The following is a 20,683-nucleotide window of genomic DNA, read 5'->3' as shown; positions in this document are numbered from 1 at the left end:
AAAGCTGCTATTTGTCCTCATGCTTCCCACACTATAAAGTGGCTCCAACCACAACCCCACAGAGTGTGTGCATACATCAGAAGGTTTGTCAGTTCTTAATCTACAATGGCAGCCATACCTGCTGTACATTTTCGAGTCATGCAGACCATTCATTTCAACCCTTACAAGAAACCCTGCTACAATGATTCAGAATGTGTACATTCATCTGCCTAAGATTTACAGCTGTCTGAACAAAGTGTTGTTTCAGCCTTATTATAAAACAAGCCTAAAACATATGCTCTGAAAAATGTTCAGTATGTCATTCTACCTCAACTAACTATTTGAATCTTGCCTTTAAAGCTGAGCAGAAATATATCTGTCATAAACTATATTTTGAGAGCCTGAAATGGGCAGTGTCTATTGCACAGGACTCATCAGCACCTGTTTTGCAGCTTGTCCCAACTTAGTTAAAAGCACACCAAAAACGTCTGGATTGCAGTTTTTATTTTCACTCTAACTGCTCAGACCCTTTAGTATAAACGTTCTTAATCAGCAGTACTTCTCTACCATTCTGAAAAGGTTTGATGCTTCTGTTTGAACTTCTTCACTTTGTCATCTTGGCTAAGTACAGTTAGAGATTTCGTGGAATGATGTTCTGGTTAAAAACAATGGATGTGAACCAAGATAATACAGAATTCTAAGGATTTAAGGCTTCTGTTTCATCTGAGCTTCACACATGTATCATCGTTACTATTTTTTCCCTTAGCTTATTACCCAAGATCTGACTGGGAAATACTGTAATGCAGTAATTAGATGTCATAATGTCACTGAATAGCTTTCCAAACATTTGGCTGGACTTCTTGCCTGCATTAAGTCTTACAGAAAATTCTGTTTGTTGGTACCATTCCTTATAACATCTATACTACTGATATTGTTTGTGATCCATAATTTAGTGTAGGTCTAGCCTACAGCTGTTTAACTCTGCAAGTTGCTGAACTTTCCCCCTATTCATGTTTAGCGTTATTGTTCTGCTGACTCACACGGTTCAACTTCTGCTGTGGGACAGAACTGACAATGTCAATAGCCTCAAATATGTCTGTACTGCTTTTCCTTTACTATGTTGCCCTTGTGCATTTTTACAAGTAAATCCTGCTACCAAGGGGTAAGTGCAAAAAAGTCATGATGCTTAAGTGCTGTGTAGTGTCAGCCAGCTGACTCACAGATGAAACATGGAAGAATGACTGGCTCCCAAACGTCTGCAGATGCACAACTCCCAAAGGATTAGTCTGTCAATTGTTTCCTACAATTGGAAGAACTTGTCCTTGTTACAGCAGCAAAATGCAAGAGCAGGTAATATGGAGCTTTTCCTTGTAACTGGGGACAATAGAAAAGATGCAAAAAATGACAAAAAATTCTTACAAAGAAAAATTAAGAAGCAAGAAGGAAAATAATTTTGAAAGTATTGTGCAAACGCATGTATAATTCAAAAGCAAGGACACCAGTGTAAAAGCAGACATGAAAACACAACTTCTGCTGTGGGACAGAACTGACAACGTCAATTTTAAAGAGAAGTTGTACATTTTTTCCTTATTAAATGATATGCACCAGGCCTAACACCATGGAAAAAGATGAGCTTCCCTCCACCATAGGCAGTACAGTTATGTGTGTACCTGTCATATTATGCTGTAGTAACTAAATTCCTAGGATGAGCCACAAAGACACCATTTCACTTCAACCAGACTGAAAGACTAGCATTTCTTGGAAGCAAAACAAAGAATCAAATCTATCTAGCCATCATCCAGTGAACATATTATCATTCAAATATTTATTTTCTGTGCATTTTCTTACCTCATATTCTGAACTGAGGAATTTAGCGATTCATCTGGAACATTACTGGTTACAGCTGCTTGTCCTTCTGTGAGGGGCTGCAATGGCTGCATTACATGAACTGTCCGAAAAAGCTGAGCAGGTTGTACTGGCTGTGGAGATTGCATTGTCCTCAAAACTTCTGAACTCAAGCCAGGTGTCGGCTGCTGTACAACTTCTACTTGCTCCTTCAGCTTAGCAGGCTTTGAGTTTCCTGTTTTTACCACTGAGGCTGATCCTCCCTTTGTTCCTGCGTTTGCAGATGCTCTAGTTCTGCTTGGTTGGTTTCTGTTGGCCACAGCAGGTGAGAGCAGAGTTGAATCTGATGATTCAGTGCTAGGGCTGGCATCTTCATCATCAATATAGATGAGATCTTTTGGCATGTCTTTAAATTGATACACAAGGCGCTGACCTTCTACTTTAGCAAGGATTCCCCTTTGGTAATAGTATCTGTTTAAAGTGCACACACAAGTTACTCAGGTTTTCTGACTATAAAACAAAACAAAGCAACAAAACTCCCAGAAAATACGCACAGCACCAGCAAGCCAAAAAACTTTTATGTGTCTAGTTTCTTCATTATAAAAAGTGGTCAATTTAATAGCATACTTTTTCCCTCAAACAACGTTTTTTTTACTGGTATTTCATGCCACCTTTTAACTGCAAAATTAGATAACTCTGAGGAGAAAGAAAAGAATCCATGACTTGGCAGATCTGCTATCAACTAGCACTTTGGAAAAAGTTGCATGAAGCTTTCAATTTTCCTTTTGACTCGTACAGTTCTTTCAATAATCTGAATTCCTGTTTATTCACCAGTGAGCACAGGCAGACATTTTAGCTACAACAAAGTGAAGGGAACAGGACAGGAGAGCACTATTTCTGTTATATTTACAGAATTAGTAGGATAACTTGAAATTATTTGCCAAGGTGAGGCAAAATGAAAAGAAATGCATAAAACTCAGCTGGACAATTATCAATCAGCTGATAAGACTGAAGCTCCATGGTTGTCTATTTATTTTGCACTGTTTTTTATGTATGAGAAAACTCCCAGCCTGACAGGCAGTGCCACATGATTCTATGTTTTAGAACAGTCTGTACACACAAGTTCAGAGAAGTGAAACCAGAACTGAATTCTAAAACTGTATTTTCCACTCGAGATGGAATTGTAGGCAACAAGTAGAAATAACTTAATGAATACACATGAATGTTGGCAAGTTTTTTTTGAAAACAGATTGAAATTTTATGTGATTTGCTCCACTTTAAATCTTCAGTCTCTTACTTATTTGTGTCTTACATTATTTGTGTCTGACTGTGAAGATGCAGTTTTGCAGCAGTACTGAAAAACATCTATGCTGAAACTGAAGGTGACTGATTTGGAATTGATGTTAGCGAGGGTTAATTTTAGTTAGCTAATTTATTTTGCTGAAATAACATTTTCATTTCCCAAACTAATAGAATACTAGGTTTTCGTGTTATTCAAATTAAATGAGGCATTTAATGCATGCAAACATTAAAGCAACAAAAACAATCTACTATTAAAAATGAACATACCTGAGAGCTCTACCCATTGTTTCATAATTCATGTCAGGTTTGTTTTTGTGTTTTCCCCACAACCTGGACACAGCTTTGGAATCCACCAGTTTGAAAATGCCCTTCTCTCTTTGAGTCCATTTGATATATTTAGGACATGTAGCTTTGTCCTGAAGCAGAGCTAGTAAAAACTCCCAGAGATAAATTGTATTTCCTAGAATAAAATAATTTCAGAAACAAAAAACAAACAAACAAACAAACAAAACAAAGAAAAAAAAGAAAGAAAAAAGTTATTTGGCCATATTTTATTTTATTAATGATGCAAATAGTCTTAAAATTAAGAAGCTGAAATCTTTACAAAACACATTATAATATGTCATCAAGACTAGGAAATAGTGATGGAAGGGCATGGGAAGGGAAGTTATTATAATCTTGTGAGTTATCATCATCTAGGTGTGCAAATACCCCAGCCACTCTGTAACCTACAGCCAATGTGGGACCACCAATACTAGACAGCATGAGCCACCCGTGTGCCCATTTCCCTCCTGGCTAATCCACTTACAGAAGCAGTCACCATTGCTTTGCCTTGAAAAGGAACATGTTCAGTTCTACCCCCTAAAAATGCTGGAAATTAAGATGTTGCTTAGATGCTTTGCTGAGTTGAGGTGAGAGTTATAATTCTTTAAAAGGCTAAACAAAACCCTTGCCTTTAACAATGAGATTTATGCGGGGCAATCGGTGATATATGCTGAGGCAGGCAAACCTTCAATAACAAAGTACAGAAAAAAGTAATTTTTTTTTTTTTATCCAGTGAGTGCTTGTGCTTGCTGGTAGACAACATTCAAATTTCATTTTACAAACAAGTGGGGACAAACACTTTTATATGAAAATCTATCACATCTGTTCAGTGTTTGCCATATATAAAGAAAGAGTATTAAAATCATAGATGGTGAATACTTAAAACTAGCACAAAATTTGCATTTTTTTTCCGAAACCACATTTAAGAAGTCTAAACTCACGCGACTAATGAGACCTTTTTTTTCTGTTTTTTTTTTTTAAGGCTTTTGGTGTTTGATGTTCTTTTAGGAATCTGAAGCTGCACATAAGCTTCTTAGTTGTTAGTCTGAGAAAGCAAGAAAAAACTTCTTGTATCACCTCCCACAAGTATCTGTGCAAAAACAGCAAGGATAGCATGTGCTGAAGCTTCACAAAAATAATGCCCAGCAGATCAGAAGGTGACAGGATCTCTTTTCATAGCTTCAATTTAGCCCAGCAGATTTTTTCAACTTTATGACCATCAGTCTGAACCTTATTCTAATAAGAGTTCTCTTAAAAACTGAAATTCCTATAATACTGAACTATACTTAGCAAATATTCATCAAAGTCATCAGCACTGCCTATAAAAAATGTTAGCAGCTCCTTCAGCAGGTGGAAGCTTGAAAAATGAGCATTCCTAGGGAAAAAACATTGCCTTTGCAACAAATGTCTCCCAGCTTACATAAACCAGCCTCCCAGCCCTCAGACACCCCAAAGGCAAAACCAGACTGCTTAGGCAAGGCACAGTGTCAAGCAGGAGTGAGAGCATTCCCAGCCATTTACCATCTAATCCAGGCTGTTTTTGTTGTAGTCTAGACTAAAAATGCTCAACTGCATCAGGGCAAGCTGAAAATTTGTCACTGCTTAGCCACTAAAAATCACTGTGAAGAAGACTGGTTGCAAAAAACAGGTTTGCTTTACTTACAGGCAGAATATTTAAACTCCTCTGAGTCACAGTAGGAAAAGAAATATGTGGAAAATACAGTTTTCTCTATGCATCATATCATGTATTTGTATGGAAAGCTTGTAATTTTAGCATACAAGTTCCCCCTAGGTAACAGACAGGCAGCTCTTGTGATTTCCCAGCTGCTTCCCTGACACGGGTGGTCGTACTACTATGCTTTTTACTTCAATTTTGTGTTCCTAAAAATGCAAAACAAATGGGTTTCATAACAAACAGTGGTTTGAGGCAACATGTTCCATTTTATTCCCTTCAGAATTAGCAACTTTGTAACAATGGATAAATGTGAATTATGGAGTATCCTTGCTATCATCGACAGAACTATTGGACTCTTTCACCTTTTCATTTTGTGGCTGGCTGCTTCCATATTTTCTATAATTTCATCTGAGCACCACTTGGATGTTCCTCTCATATTCTGTTAATTTTTACATAAAAATCAGGTTTTAATTAAAAAAAAAAAAAAAAACCACAACAATGTATATTTAAAATTGATGGCATTAACATGTAAAATATTTCTTGTTTGCCAACAGGTTTTTTTCTTCCTGTTATTGCAGAAAATGCCTCTTCAAAAGAAAAAAACCCCCGACACACTCGTTTGTCAGAGTAGAGATTTTTCTGGCCTCAAGAGTGTGGCATTCTTTTGCCGCCAGTGTCCAGGCCTGGCCAGGCTGCTGTCCTGGCAAGCACTGCATGCATGCAAGCACCTCTGTCGCATGCAGCAGGCCCCTGTGACACAGGGGAGGCTCCTCTGCAGCTCCCACCAGGGCAGCACAGCTCCCTGGGGCTGGGATCAGCCCTCCCTTCTAACACCAGCACAGCTGCAGCCTTGGACCCCACAGCAAAGCAGCCCTTTTGTCAAAGCTGATGACAAAACTCACAGGCACTACTGAACGCTTCAGGCTGAGAAATTATTTATTGTATGTTATGTGGCATTTCTTTTTATTTCTACTTTTTAAACACAGAAGGAACGAAAGTATCAAACCCCCAAGTTTTCTGCCCAAGTGTTCAAGCTGTGCTATAATTTTTTTCAAAATTCAGGACTTGGTACTTCCTGCTGCCAACTGGCAGGCTTGGTTAGCCTCATGCAGAATTAGACACATACAGATGGAACACATTTGCAAAGATCATCTGTCAAAATAACCACAGCCTAAGAACCATTAATATAATGCAAAGCACTCCCCAAGACTTCACTCAAAACACAGCAAACTCTGCAGGGATGTTGAAGAGTTTCCAAGAACCCTTGCAACTAAAGTGACAAATACATTATTCTCCCAAGGAACTGAGTATTTCACCAAGAAAACTCATGTGCTCATCTTTTCCTTGCCTTGAGATGTTAACCACCCCCGAACACAAGACCTATGTTTGCATCACAAGTGAACTGGTGATTTTTTTTCTTTTTACAGATCACTCAGAAACTATGTTCCCCTAAACATTTTGGTGACTACCATTTGGACTTACCCTTTCCATCTTTGTTTTTCTTTTTCACAGATATGTTTGGAGTTGTAGTAGGGGACTCAGAACGAGACGGTTTTGGTTTCTTCCCTGAAATAAATCATCAGTAAGTCAATGGCAGCTTAAGAAAAAAAAATTACCTAAAAAGGGAAGAGATTTGTTTCTCCAATTCAAAAAAGATTACATTTCTACCAAGTTGGGAACTCAGTTCTGTGCTGAACTTTTTTTTTTCCTATGGCAGAACAGACCTCCTATACTCTTACCGTACTTCTAAAAAAAGACTACACTATGCACTTTCCTGAAGTCCATGCACACTGGAAATTTCTGTGGCTATTTAGGTACTCTTAAGAGCACTTGAAAGAGACAAGAAGAGAAAAATAAGCTATTAACTACATGTAAGGGCTTAAACAGGAAAAGCTAGATAAAATACAGAGCACTATCATATTCACTCATTGCCAGAATGGAAGGTAGGGACAAAACAAGCTTGTCTCCTTGTTTAATCTATTGCAAGTACACTGCCAGCAGCAAACTACACTGCCATCTGAAACAAACATTTTCCTATTGTCTTTTACACCACTTTTACAGTGGCTGCAGGTAAAGGGAAGTCACTTGTTTATGAAAATCAGAAGAAACAGTAACAGGCTCTGAAAAAATACCAGGTTTTAAAGTCATAAGCATGGTGTCTCTCTGGTGAGGAAGACTAAAAGGAAGAAGTTAGTTAAAACTGATTACAAAAATGAAGAGCACTCATTTGAAAATGTTGAGAAATCAACTACTGGCACAAAAGGGAACAAAAAAGCTAAGTCACGCTGAAATATTTTTCAATACAAAACCTTCAACTTATTCTTTTATTAGTTCTCATTCCCTGCAATGGCAGCTTTTACAGGTGATGTAATTAATCAGAAACATTCAGAACTTTGTTTTGAAATAAGAATTTATCTTACCAGGTTTTGCAGGGACCCTTTACTACACTGACATTACTTATATTGTCACCTGTAATCTTTTGAGAGGTAGAATAGACTAAGCAAACACAAGACTTAGAGAAACATATTTCTAGTTCAGATAGAACGCTGCCATAGTTAAAAATCTAAAGAAATTTTTCTTTCCTGTATTTATTGAACTTCAAAAGAGTTGATGTTCTAAAGAGGCAAGACCAAAAGGTCTGTGCAATCCCATACATTCTAACTTTCCAGTTTTGGTTTTGTTTTGAGGGGTAGTTTTAGTAAGGAAACAGCTCTGCTGCAGAGTGAGAGAGTATTTTCACTAGCTCTGGAAAAAAACCCAACAGCTCAGTGCCAGCCTGCACTATTTCCTTCATCTTAAACTTCCAGTATCTACAGAGAAATCATAAGAAACTTCGACTTAAGCACTCACTTTTTGACATAAGAAATCTTGCTAAGTCCATCTTTTATTTTTTCTTTTTTTTTGACAGTGCATGGGGGAGAAGAGGCACGGGATAGTTAGTTGAGAGAGCTACAGTGAGTAAACAAAACCTCTAATTTTCTTGCTTTCATCCAGACAGCAAGAAAATTCATGACTGAGAATGGGACACAAATGACACCCACTGTTTTGGCCAGTAATGTTCTTGATTTGAAAGAAGGTAGGAGGGAGGAAAACCTACAACATTACTTTCTTAATATATCATGACATGAAAGGATAAAGAACTACTGGAGTACATTTTTAGAAGCTTTTCTCCATTCACCACTGAAGGTTGTAGAAATGTCTGTTTCACCTAAAATGTCCTAGATGAAGTCACAGGCAAGGATGAGCTTCTAACACACAAGAAGCCCCCCAGGGTAACTTTGGCTAAGTGCTTTCCCCGTTAGAGCTGTGGGAAGACTCTGTTGTCTCATTTCCTTTCTCGAACAGGTGCAAATGTAGCCACCAAGAGCAGGGAGTGCTATTTTGATATCACTAATTTAGACATTATGTCTAAATGAGTTCAGTTCTTAAAAGGAAATTAAGTGGATGAGAGCTCAATTAGGTCAGGACTGAACTACACCTAGTCAGCTTCAGGAAACTTAAGTACTGATCCCATATAATTTATGCACTTCTGATTAGAGATAGCCAAGGCTACTACACATGAATACGACTGTGAGAGAAATTCTAGGCTCTCTTTCTTCAGCCTAGACTGCTTCAGGACTCTGTAGAAGTCATCCAAAATTAGAAACCAGTGAAGGACCTGAAACTTGTTTACAGAAATGTATTGCTGTCACTGCTGTATAACTGGGCTAGAGATACTTTATTTGGATAGTTTCAGACTACACTGTGAGCTATAATCTCCAGGCACTGACTGATACCATCAAAAAACAGTTAACAGAGACACATCAGATATGTTTCCTTTGTTTAAAAGAAGATATTTTTTAAAGCCCATTAAGCATGCTTCCTCCTTTGCTTCAATAGAGCATGAATTTGTTGTTTTTCAGAGTACAACACTACATTCCTTTTTTGGAGAGAATTTTACAAAGGAAGAATAAAAAGTGTGCAAGACCTAAGCCTTATGTGGGCCTACCATAATTTTGGACAGCTAATTGGATTTACAATTGGTGTTTTCACTTTCCTATTTCCATGGCTAAAAAACACTTGATGTTAGAAATTCATGCTACAAATTAAGGTGACATTAGGCAGTGAAATGTTCATCCTGATTAAATATCTTATACTGCACCAGAAAATGTAAAATCCATTTTCTTGCACTATTTTCAATGAGTTGTGTTTAAAAAAATGCATGTACAAACAAAATAAATTATATATATCTAAAATATGAGGTATATAACTTATGTGACCACCTGCTGCCAGATATCCTCCACAGCAAAAACAGAACTGAAGGTACTAATATAGCAAATTTCCAAGCTTCTTTGTCTGACATTCCTTTGTTTTCCTGTCTTTCTGATCCATAGCTGAGCAGCTCAGTGCTCAGACATTCATGAGTACAAACATCATGCTGGACACGGGTTTGGAGTTGAGCAAATGGGTGGATACAGCTCTCCTGCTGCAGCAATAAGGTCAAAAGGAAAGGAAGTGAAACCACCACATTGCTTCTGATGAACATTCTCTTGGAGGAGCTCTACTTAGCAGTGCCATTCTGGCCCAGTTAGCTGGCAATGCTCTGCACTGTGAATCCCTCTAATTTTAGCTAATGGCTGATATACATATGCTAGAAGTCTATAAAAGAATCTATAGAATCTATAACAACCCTATAAAATCATGAGTGATATGGACAGGGCAAAACATTCACCATCCTTTGCCATGCCTCAGAACTGGCTAAAAGAAGGGAAACAGGCTGTACTTAAAAAAAAAATAACCTACAAACAAACAAAACCCCAAAAGAATCCCACCCACAAACTGCACATTATCCTAAAGTGCACTATAAACTTGATAATACTTTGCAGCAATTTTTGTACAACAAATCCCCAGACATTTTGAAGTAACTTTTTTACATCACTCAGACCATACCATCTACTTTACACAGCCTTGAGTTCACTGAAAACTAGTACTTAATGAAACACTAAGCTGATGCATCTTTTCCAGCTTTTTTTTTTTTTCCTAAAACAAATACACATTTGCTGTGAAGAAACTGGTTTTCTAACCTACAGCTAGGGAGGAGGAAGGAGTGGGAGTAAGCAGAAGCACAACACGAAGGAGTATGAAAGCATCAAACCAAAGAGGTTAAATGTCTGGCAGACAGCAGCTCCTTGTTTTGACTCACACAGCAGTCAACATTAAAAAAGAAGAAGGGAAGAGAAGAACAAACAAAACTCCCCAGTTTAAAATCCTCTTGCAGTTGGTTATCTCACAGTAGTGTGCACAGCCACAGCAGCTTCCCCAGCAGCGCTTTGGGGCAGCTGCTGGCAAAGCTCTCCTCCACAGCAGTTTCACTTCAGCTTTCTCAGGGGAATCAGAGACTTCCTGAACCACACCCATCCCTGTGAGACCTTGTGACACACACGGGGCTCAGGAGGCTTCCCCAAGATATTCACAGGCCAATATGGTCTCTCTCACACATAACAATTCCCAACATTTGGAACTAGCAGCAAAAGTAGCAGCAAAATTGCTCCTATTCCACAGGAGTATGGCTGGGTAGTAGAAGCCTTATTCTGGAAGGCTGTTACACAGGGGAACCCGTTAAAGACCTCATGCTCTAAGGTGAGCCCCAGGATTAGTTCCAGAAACATAACCTCCTTTGTTTATTTTTCCTTTTATATTAATTTGTGGCAAGAGCTTTCACCATCTATATGTACAGCATGACTCTCTTCCCACAGACACCAGCTGCAGAGCCTCTATCGGGGTCCATGCTGAAGCAGCGTGGGAAAACAGGAGCAGAATGTCTGGCTAACACCACTTCATGACTCTGGCACAGCACTGACTGCAGTGGAACATCACTATGTAAATGTAATCTACTACAAATGGGACTAACACTTACTAGAGCATGCAGCTATTTTATTAATAAGAAAAAAATATCAGTAATATTTAAGAAAAGCTAAAAATCCCTCCCCACTCTCATCCCATATTCTCAACTGACCAAGTATCTTCAGTTGAAGCTAAATAAGAGCTAATGAAAGTACTTCTGGATTCTCAGCAGCAAAATCTCTATGGCTTGTACGGCAATTCTGCTCTGAAGATGAAACTATAAATTGGAACAAGCAGAGATTCCTGTAGGATAAGGAATCTTGTTGCTACTTCTACAACATCATTAGTCTAAGCACCTGTACATGTGCTCACACTGTGCAGGAAGAAAATGCTTTCCCCCTGCATTTCTGGCTGAGCTCACTCAGTTATTTTGACCTGACACCCTGAATGGTTCCAGACACCCACAAGGAAGAGGCCATGCCACCCCCTACTCTCCTGCTCCCCATTGCTGTTCTCAGGTAGCACCTTACCTTTTTTCTTCTTTGGTTGTTCAAATTCTGGAGTCTCTGGTGACTCAGCATAAGGGTCTGGGGCTTGGTGAACTTCCACCACCTCAGGGATCCCATCGAGCGTGACTGACACGTGTGTGATAGGAGGCACCATTTCTTCCTCTTCAGTTCCACCAAACATAGCTGCTTAAGGGAAAGGGACAAAAGGAGTTTTTCACACAGCCATGAGGACTTTAAAAAGCTGGCTTTAGAGCAAAAACTCAAAAATAGAATGAAATCAAACTATGACACTTGAGTCTTTCAAGTGTATCATTCAATATATGTGCTGACATTTTACACAGAAGCACCACTAAAATAGAACAAGTTGATGACAGAACAGACCCCCCAAAAAGCACATTTATCTGCTGATCACACATTCATATTTAAGGCAATCTCTAATTCTAAGTGTATATTCTTTTATCCTGACAACATAAACATCAACCAAACAAAACATTGCAATCTAAACCATCCAACTTCATTCTCACCTTCCCTCTGTAATTTTTGACTCTTTCCTTTCCTGTTCAACATTGGTATGACAATGAAATCCTTCATTGCCTACAATACTGGACTTCTGATACCTAAACTATGTGCATACAGGCTCTCTAGAAATTACAAAAAAAGTCTTACCAATTCCATGCAACTATGCTGCAGTGAATCCCTCCTCCTTTAAGAAGTAAACCTGGCAAATAAAGATTGGATTTTCATAAAAAGCTTACCCATTCTTTTTTCATCCAACATAGGATCAGGGGAGTCCATATTAAGAAGTGCTTCAGCAGCCTCAATTGTTTCCATTGTTTCATCTCCATCGTGACAAGATGCTTCAACTAAAAGCAAGGGAGAAAAAAAATTAAAAAACTACAAACTACATTTAAAATGTAACATTATATTTATTAGTATTTAATTCTCAGAAAAAAAAAAAAGATATAGAGATGGTCTTCTACTAGGTGTGTAGCAACAGATTAGCTGGGGAGAAAATGCACACTGCATTATTTTCATTTATTTACTACAGTACATTTTTCAGATTGCATGTATAAAAAACCTCAAACAAACCCTTTGTTTCTGCCTCATCTTTCTAACCCCTCTCTTTGCTGATCAAGCACATGCAGTAAAACACAACACCCATGAAACTAAGAAATATCACTACCGCAAGCATTATTCCAGAGATCATTCTTTAAAAATACAATATTGCTAACTTCTTATGGTGCTCCAATGTCTCATCCACAGAAAAACATGTGGATATGACATTTGAAGACATGATTTAATGGTGAACATGAGGGTGGTTCTGGGTTGATAGTAGGACTTGATCTGAGAGGTCTTTTCCAACCCTAACAAATTCTGTGGTTCTATGAACAGAGGTGAATTCCATAAATAAAAGATGCAAAGATGCCCATCAAAATTCTCCAGCCATTTAACTGGGAGGAGAGAAAAAATATTCCACAAGTTCTATTAGAGACCATGTGATGTAAAGGTGTAGCTGAATCCTAAACCATTCAAATTCATGGGAATTACATGAGCAGGCTCCAAGAACACACTGGAAAACAAATATGAAACATGAAGGGCAATATAAAAGGTTGGCAAGCTTTTCAAAATGTTTGACTTCTAGACAATTCCTCATCAATCTCACGAGGACAGCCATTAGCCAAACCCAAATGTCCTGAGCATTAATTATATTGCTTAAGGTACATGTTAAGGTCATCTGGGGGTACACAACAAAAAAAAAATCCAATAAATTATCATTTTGCAAAAAAAACCAGCTGGTTTAACTGGAAGAGTACTTTATCAGATGATTTTTTTCAAAATAACTGTAGCATGAAAGATAACATAGATGGCAGTTTCTAGTACCACAGACATTTAAAGCTGTTTAACACATCCTTTTAGAAATTACTGTTTGTCAAATGGAAATTGTTGGGCCAGGCTTCCTTATCCTTTGATGTGAATTTGATGTAACTTTGGGGAATTTACTTGCATCTGACAGATGATAGAAAGGGCTGCATTAGTATTCCCCTCTCTAGGACACCAAGAAACCCCAGTTACTTTCACAGGCTTTACACCCCTCTCCCTGTTAAGCTTTGAGGAATTTTGGGTGGGGCAGTCACATTATAAAACAAAACAAAACCAAAAAACCACACTGACTGACAAAGAAAGCAAATATGCATGTTAAAACACAATGTAATGATCTTGGAATATTTTTGCACACAAAAGCAAGAAGTTTATGCCAGAATTTCTATATTTTAACCTTAAAAATATCACAGTAACAACAAGCAACCACTTCAATTAGCACTAAGCAATTGCACAATTTAAAAAAACAACCAGCCAAAACCCCCTGGTTTCATCACAAATGTTTACAGTTTCAGCAATTGTATCAGCAAAGATGAATGGTGGCATCCACATGTCAGCCCTACCTTTTCCACCAACTGTGACTTACAGAAGCCTCCTTACTTTCTGCATTTTCCCTTGAGGCCCTAGTGTAAGAGGCTTAGACTAATGCAGAATAAAATAGACAGGTGTTGGGAACCCCTGATCCACACAGCAACCCACCCTGTTTTCTACAGGACCACCTCCACCCTATATCTGACAAAGACATTCAGACAGGGATCTGCACCTTCTGGCTGACACCTCCAAACAGTTTTAAGAAATGAGAAACACAGAGCTGGTGAGGACAGCATGAAGAGAAAGTGAGTATGGACTATGGTCCTGATGTTGGAAGCAAGAGAGGGCAGCAAATCCCTGACCATTTTGTCAGGCAGCTGACAGGCTCAGGAGCTCAGACCCAAGGCATCTGAGCCCCAAGAGCCATACAGCATCTCTAGGGAATGCCTGTCATCAGGAGGAGACAGAACATGCACATCCCATTCAGGCTGTGGCCATGTACACTCTTGGACTGGTGCTGGTGACTTGATGCTTCTGGTTCTGTTTTATCTGGATGAGAACCTCCCATATCATCTACCAGCATTACCAAGACCTCAAGAAGATGTCACATCATACAAATATAAATAAATGCACACAGCACTGCCAAAGCAGCTCTTCTGAGTTCTGACACTGTCTGAATGGACAGGAAGGTTTGGCTGAGCTGGAGCATGGCAGGCTAAGCCATGGAGCATGGCTGGCTTACCACATACAGTTCTAAAGCCAGCAGTGGCAGCCCCAGGTTCTCAGCTCTGCAGGCAGGGAGGAGAGAGCTGCTGCTCTCTGCTCTTTCCCCAGAGGGAGCTGCAGGAGGACCAAACCCACCTGCTGGCTTTCAGGGACTAAGGTGATGGAGCAGAGCCAATTCTTCATCTGAATAATAGCAGGTGAGGAAGAGTCTAACAGCTTTACATCACTGTTACACCATGTGACTACAAGTTTACCATCCCTATCCAAGACTAATGAAAGGAATTTATAATAGCCATATAAATAATGCAAACATAGAAATTGATATAATTTGTTGCTCACAAAAAATTTAAGTATGTTAAGGAAACTTCTCAGTCTGACCATCCACGAGACTCCCTGGCAGCCACATCCCCAGGCCAGAGGCTGCCACTGCTGGGTCAAAGCCCCTTCACAGCAGGTGGCTCCTGTGACCGACGTGTCCCCCTGGCCCCCCACACACCCATCCACAGTCAGACCAGCTTTCCTTGCCCTTTCAGCCCTGGGTTTCCCACAGCAGAGTCTCAGATGTCTCATTCCATAAAGCCATTTATTCACAGCACAGTAACACAGGAACAGCCCGAGCTGGTGCCCCAAGGAGGACCCCAACCAAGGAACCCCTGAGATTTCACTGCCTCACGTCCATCTCTGGGCAAGTCTCCTCTTCCCCTCTGTATTCATCGACCCCACTGCTACTGCTGTCACCTTCTTCTCCAGCAATTCCCAGCTTCTACAGTCTCTCTCACTGTTCATTACTTGCCTGGCCCCGGTTCCCTTGGTTATGCCAAAGGTTGGCAGCTCACACCCTCTTGCCTCTGGCTCCCACCCAGAGCTCAATCTGCATCCCACTCTGCAGCTTGCCAGCAGAGCTACCTGCACCAGATGTATTCCTCTGCAAACAGCAGCTCTATCTTTCCATCCACAAACACAGGATGGCAAAATTAAGTTTCTTAACCACTCCACTGCTCTTGCCAACACCCTTCAAGCCTCTTCTGAGAAGATGACTTCGCAAAGTGGTTTAAGACCAGTTAATATTTCCCTGTTGCTGAAAGAAGCAAGGGTTGTGGTTTTTCCTTCCATCTCTGTCCCTGGTCCACGATCCAAACTTCTGTCACTTGACACATGCCAGGCTTCACACTTTTTTGATCACATAGTGAGACAACTGAGATTTATAAAGTGTCTGAAAAGGTTTTGGGGGTATTGCTGGGTTTGCAAGTTGAATTACAAGAACTCAAGAGTTAATACAAACAAGGTGTGGGGCACCTCACAGAAAAAGTGGAGCACCACCTCTTTGTCCTTGTAACAGCAAAGTGCTCATTTGCATCCTTCAATGTGACACAGTGCTCAGAGATAACCAGCTCAGCTACCAAAGGCAAACTGGTGTCTCTTATTTTAGCTTTTCCATAATGCTGCAGAATGGTATTCCAATCACTGACTGTTACGATACAGGGCCAGTTTTAAGAAGAACTGGAATAAAATGGCTTATTTGTTCCTCTTTGCCAAAGTCAGAGCTGAAAAAATGGGGCAGCAGGGAGGGTAATTGCTGCAAAGTATCAGGTTTCAAAGGTTATCTGAAATAGGCAGAAACTTTTTTAAAAAAAAAGAAAAAAGGGGGAGGGAGAAGAAAGCATTGGAAGACAAAAATGAAAAGGGGGAAAAGAGGCGTGGAAGAAAACATAGGTAAGAAAATAAGGAAAAGGGGAGAGCAAAAAGGGAGAAAAAGAGAAGGGAGAGGGAAAGCCACACCTAAAAATATCTTCAGTTTTTTCCCAGGGTACCCTACAAGTTTTTGTTTATCTGAGCAAGCCACAAACTTAAGCCTTTGTATCTGCATGCCAATTTCTGCCCAGTTACTGTGAATCCAGGCTCCCTATGAATCAGCGTTAGCACAGGGCTTGCCCAAACAGTGTTCTGCTCTGAAATGATGCCTCATGTTGGAAGTTCCCCACCTCAGTTCAAAGTCCTGCTTTCCCTACTCCTGTCTAGTGTATTTTTTGAAACTTTGACACCACTTTGGCCAATTCTATCCCACTCCCTTTGCTTCTCTGGTGACTGGGAGCTCTGGAGAGTGGGCAACACAAGTCCTTGGCCAGGCTGAGATAAAGGCTGTGCTAGTCACAGCTGTCTTTAAATTCACTGCTGGTTTTACTAGAGACGAAAACGGGGGCTGCAGAACCTCAAAATAATGTCAGAAAAAAGCTAAAGTTGTTTAAAGAAGAAAGAGAACCATTAGACATCGACAGACTCCCCTTTTGCAGAATAGCTGGCTGTTAAATTTAAGCACTTTTTAGTATCCACTCTTAGCTGATTGTTGTCTGACACTGGAAAACTGTGTTTAAAAACACAGGTATTTCAGGAGACCTGCAAATGACCATTTTCTTTTTTAAAAAAGGCCTTACAATTTGTAAAGAAAATTATCTCTTTGAGGAGGTATATAAAAAGCCCTCTGGTTTTACTAGAGCTACAGGCAGCTGTGAATAATTTCTTTACAAAGTAACTGAAACCAAAACCTGTATTGTTGCAACTGGCATCACATCAACTTGCAATCCTCACAGATTAACACTATGAAGTTCAGTTTCCAGCTAACTACTCCTGCGTATTTCTTTGTAACAGCAGAAATGACCACCAAAGAAGCTGTGTTTGTGCAGGACTGCTAGAGCTTCACAAAATGTACTAGGCCAATGGTACCAGACTTCAAAATGAACTGGTTATTAAGTACCATTATTGATCTATGAAAATGCACACTTCCATGCTCCCTATTCAGATCATGGCACATCTAAATGCAAATTTTCTGTCCCTGCTCTCTCATCCCCTCCCCTCAAAACTGTCCCAGTGCAGCCACTTCCCTGATCCCATGAAGACAATGCCAGAACAGGTGAACCATAAAATGGCAGACTTTGATTAACTTCAATTTTCAATAAAAAAAACTCACCAAACATGACAAAGTTTAAAAAAATTATAACAAGACTTTTAAAAAAATGTTTTCAGGAACTATATAACCCGATTATGAAGAAGTTCCTCCTTCCTGTGCACCTTATATCCATAACTAGCCACATTAATAACATACAAAGTATAGCAATTGTACATTCTGACAAGTTGGCCTAGAGTTCTTCTGCACAAAAATATTATCCCCTGTATTTTTCAGAGAAAAAATATTTCAATATTCCCTTTAGAGATAAAACTTCATTCAAAGCCAAATGTTCCAATTAATTTTGTTAATTACTCTTTACTACATGACAGTTAATAATTTAAAAACCCATAAGACTGGCAACAAACTGACCATATAACTACCATTGCAGTTCTTCCAGGGAGAAGTGCTTTTAAAGATGAGAGTGATAAGGCATGTCTGCCTATTCATTAAAAAAAAATTACAGCATGAGCATTAATATAGCTAAAAAGCTGATTGCTATCCATGTCTCAGTAGGGTTTTATGTGCAACAGATGCTGTTCTTAAGTTTTCTCCAGGTTATAAATTATATGACAGGTCAATTACCAACAGGTGATAGCTGTGCTATTGAAGGGCTGAAGCTACATCCTATAAATGAAAAAACCTAACAGCACCCAATACTCTGCAGATAGATCCCTTAAAACTGATTGCTTCAGTTTCATGAGGCCTACTGCTAATTTCTGTTAATCCAGGAGAAAAGAGAAGCACAGTGGATGGCAGTCACAAAATAGTACTGAAAAAGAGTAACTTTAAAAAACCTAAATCCTTCATATTAAGCAGTCATAGCTCAGTAATGTTTAGTCATAAATTATGGTGGCTTCAGTTTTGTTTTGCTGTGAACTTCAGTCATAAATATTTTAATGTGGAATTAGCACAGTCTTTATGATGTCTAATCCTCTCTCAAAGGCATAATGTGGAAGCGACTGAAAAGACTGGTACTAACTTCAAAGAGCAAAACAATGCATTTCACTGTTGAGAGCAAACAAAATCAAAAAGGAAACTTCAAAGAAGGGAGAAAAGAAAAAAAGCAGCTGAAAAACAGAGTAGGTGGGAAAATTGAGCTATGATTAGCCCCATTTCAGAGGCAGCCTAAAGCAAGCTATACTTGAACTAGGGTCTCCCACACTGCAGTCTCGCAGTTCAACTGGGCAGCTGTGGCTGCAGCCAGCGCTTGTCCGCAGCGGGCAGGGAGGTAACAGGGGCCTCCCTCCCAGTGTCCTCTCCTCTCCTGTGGGGTGCCTTCACACCCCTGGGCCCCAAATTCTGCCCCACTGCAGTCAGCCTGGATAGCTTCCTGCCAGAGACCAGGGGCTGAGCTACCAGAGTTGCGTGCCTTGTCCTGAGCAGGAGCTTTGCAGCCACAGTGCTGGTGCTGGCTCATCCTGCATTGATCCCCTTTTCCTTCTAAGGAAATCCACACCATGCACAAGATGGAGACTGTGAAACTGATAATTAGTTATCATCTCCTTCACAGCAATCATCTCTGCAAAGTGGCAGCTCTCAATTTCTAAGGACTTTGCCTTTAAAGAAAACCAGATTTCTTGAACTATAATGTATGATGGGAACAATACTGTACTTGTCTGACTCCAAAGTATCCCAGAAACCCTTGGACACCATCGGTTACAAGGATTAAATATTTTCAGTTTCTGGCAGCAATTTGAAAACCCTTCTCAAATGACCAGCAACAACAACCAAAAAAAAAAAAAAAATAAAAAGAAGGTTAACAAGGGCATTCACAAAAGTGGAGTTTCACAATTACTCATGCATGTAAAAATTCACACACGATATATTACAGTGAATATGGATTCACAAAAATGACGCTATGAAATGCACACAGATGCATTAAGTGGTGCTTAAGTAACACACTGGGGAAATGCCAGTTGTAGTGTGAATAATTAATATGAACAGCAAGCAAGTTGGCAAGAAGTCTCAACATAAAATACTGCTTGAGTATCAAAAATCTTCTTGAATAATAACCTAATTTATTTGTATGGTCACAGTCTGTTCACAGATAATTCACTATGAAAAAAATACTGAGAACAGCCTCATGTCAATTTACTCTGTGAACTGTTACTCATGTCAAGATAATGTTGAGTTCTTGTTTTGCTTTTGGTAGTAAAAGATTGTATCAGAGCATGTCTTTGGAAATAATGTCAAAAGTATGAGTGAAACCAGCAAGCTGTCTCCATCCCTGGAGACGGTCCAGGTGTGGAGCTAGTGGCTGAAAGAAAACTTCTCTCTGTAAAGCATCTATTCCACCTTCGAGATTTTTTGAAGTGCAAAAGCACTTCAAATACATACATTCACTGAGGGGTTGTTTTTAAAAAATGTGACAGATTTTTGAGCTTTCCTCTTGAGAACTGGTTGTTCTTTAGGGCTACCTTTTCTAATAGAATTTACAAAAAAAACCCTGTATTTCAGGTGTGAATCATTACTAGAGTTACTCAGAGTATGCTGAGTATACTTAGACCAGCAAGCCATGCTAGCATGCACATCTTAATTTCTAACTGTATACCCTCGGAAAGTTAAAAGCAGCATCTACTCAAGCTGCGTATTCCTACTTGTTGCTATATGTGTTTACTTAGGAATGTAACACATGTTAATTAAAAGCAAACAACACCTACGAAGAACAAAGAAAAACCTTCTTGGTTCTCTAAGCACCAATTGTTGATGGATGAAACTCTTTACCATTGGGAAGAGTGCACCTGCGATTGCAAGCCACCTGCCAACAATATTAATGCCATTTTCTCTGTCTCATATAGAATTAACAGCATTCAATACCACTATTCATTTTGCTCTCTGCTGCTTTTTGTCATTTAACTTTCTTCCTGCATTAGTCACAGCCACCTTGATACAAAGACACAGAGAAGTCTTTGCACCAAGAGAGTGCAGAGTAGCACAGAGGTGGTTTTATTGCCAACCTGTGAGGGTGATATCATCATCTTCTATGATTTGCTCTTCTGCAACATCCAGAGAGTTCTCAGTGATCATGTCACTAGGTTCATCCACGCAGGTTAAGCCAGAGTAGTTATGTAGGAGTTCTGCACTAGGAACATGCTCCACGATGACAGCAGGGAAAATAGATGGATCACCAAGCTAGGGGGTGGAGGA

At 39.5% G+C, this 20,683-nt stretch overlaps 1 protein-coding gene across 15 annotated transcripts in view; it reads right to left on the bottom strand.

Moving 5' to 3' along the window:
* Nucleotides 1–20,683, bottom strand: part of ELF1 (E74 like ETS transcription factor 1) — an 87,725-nt gene that overhangs the window by 8,664 nt on the left and 58,378 nt on the right. For 13 of the 15 annotated variants that reach the window (XM_074535472.1, XM_074535475.1, XM_074535478.1 and 10 more), the window contains 6 exons: nucleotides 20,494–20,668; nucleotides 12,213–12,320; nucleotides 11,479–11,643; nucleotides 6,608–6,691; nucleotides 3,394–3,586; nucleotides 1,828–2,295 (listed from right to left, as the gene is read on the bottom strand). In XM_074535472.1, the coding sequence (XP_074391573.1) occupies nucleotides 1,828–2,295; nucleotides 3,394–3,586; nucleotides 6,608–6,691; nucleotides 11,479–11,643; nucleotides 12,213–12,320; nucleotides 20,494–20,668 (1,193 nt within the window). The remainder of the gene's footprint in view (nucleotides 1–1,827; nucleotides 2,296–3,393; nucleotides 3,587–6,607; nucleotides 6,692–11,478; nucleotides 11,644–12,212; nucleotides 12,321–20,493; nucleotides 20,669–20,683) is intronic. The other 2 variants (XM_074535481.1, XM_074535483.1) reach the window with 1 other exon arrangement.

Source organism: Zonotrichia albicollis, chromosome 2, assembly GCF_047830755.1.
Source record: "Zonotrichia albicollis isolate bZonAlb1 chromosome 2, bZonAlb1.hap1, whole genome shotgun sequence".
NCBI classification, from domain to species: Eukaryota; Metazoa; Chordata; class Aves; order Passeriformes; family Passerellidae; genus Zonotrichia; species Zonotrichia albicollis.
The sequence above is the reverse complement of the archived record's forward strand: the minus strand, read 5'-3'. Positions and strand labels throughout refer to the sequence as shown.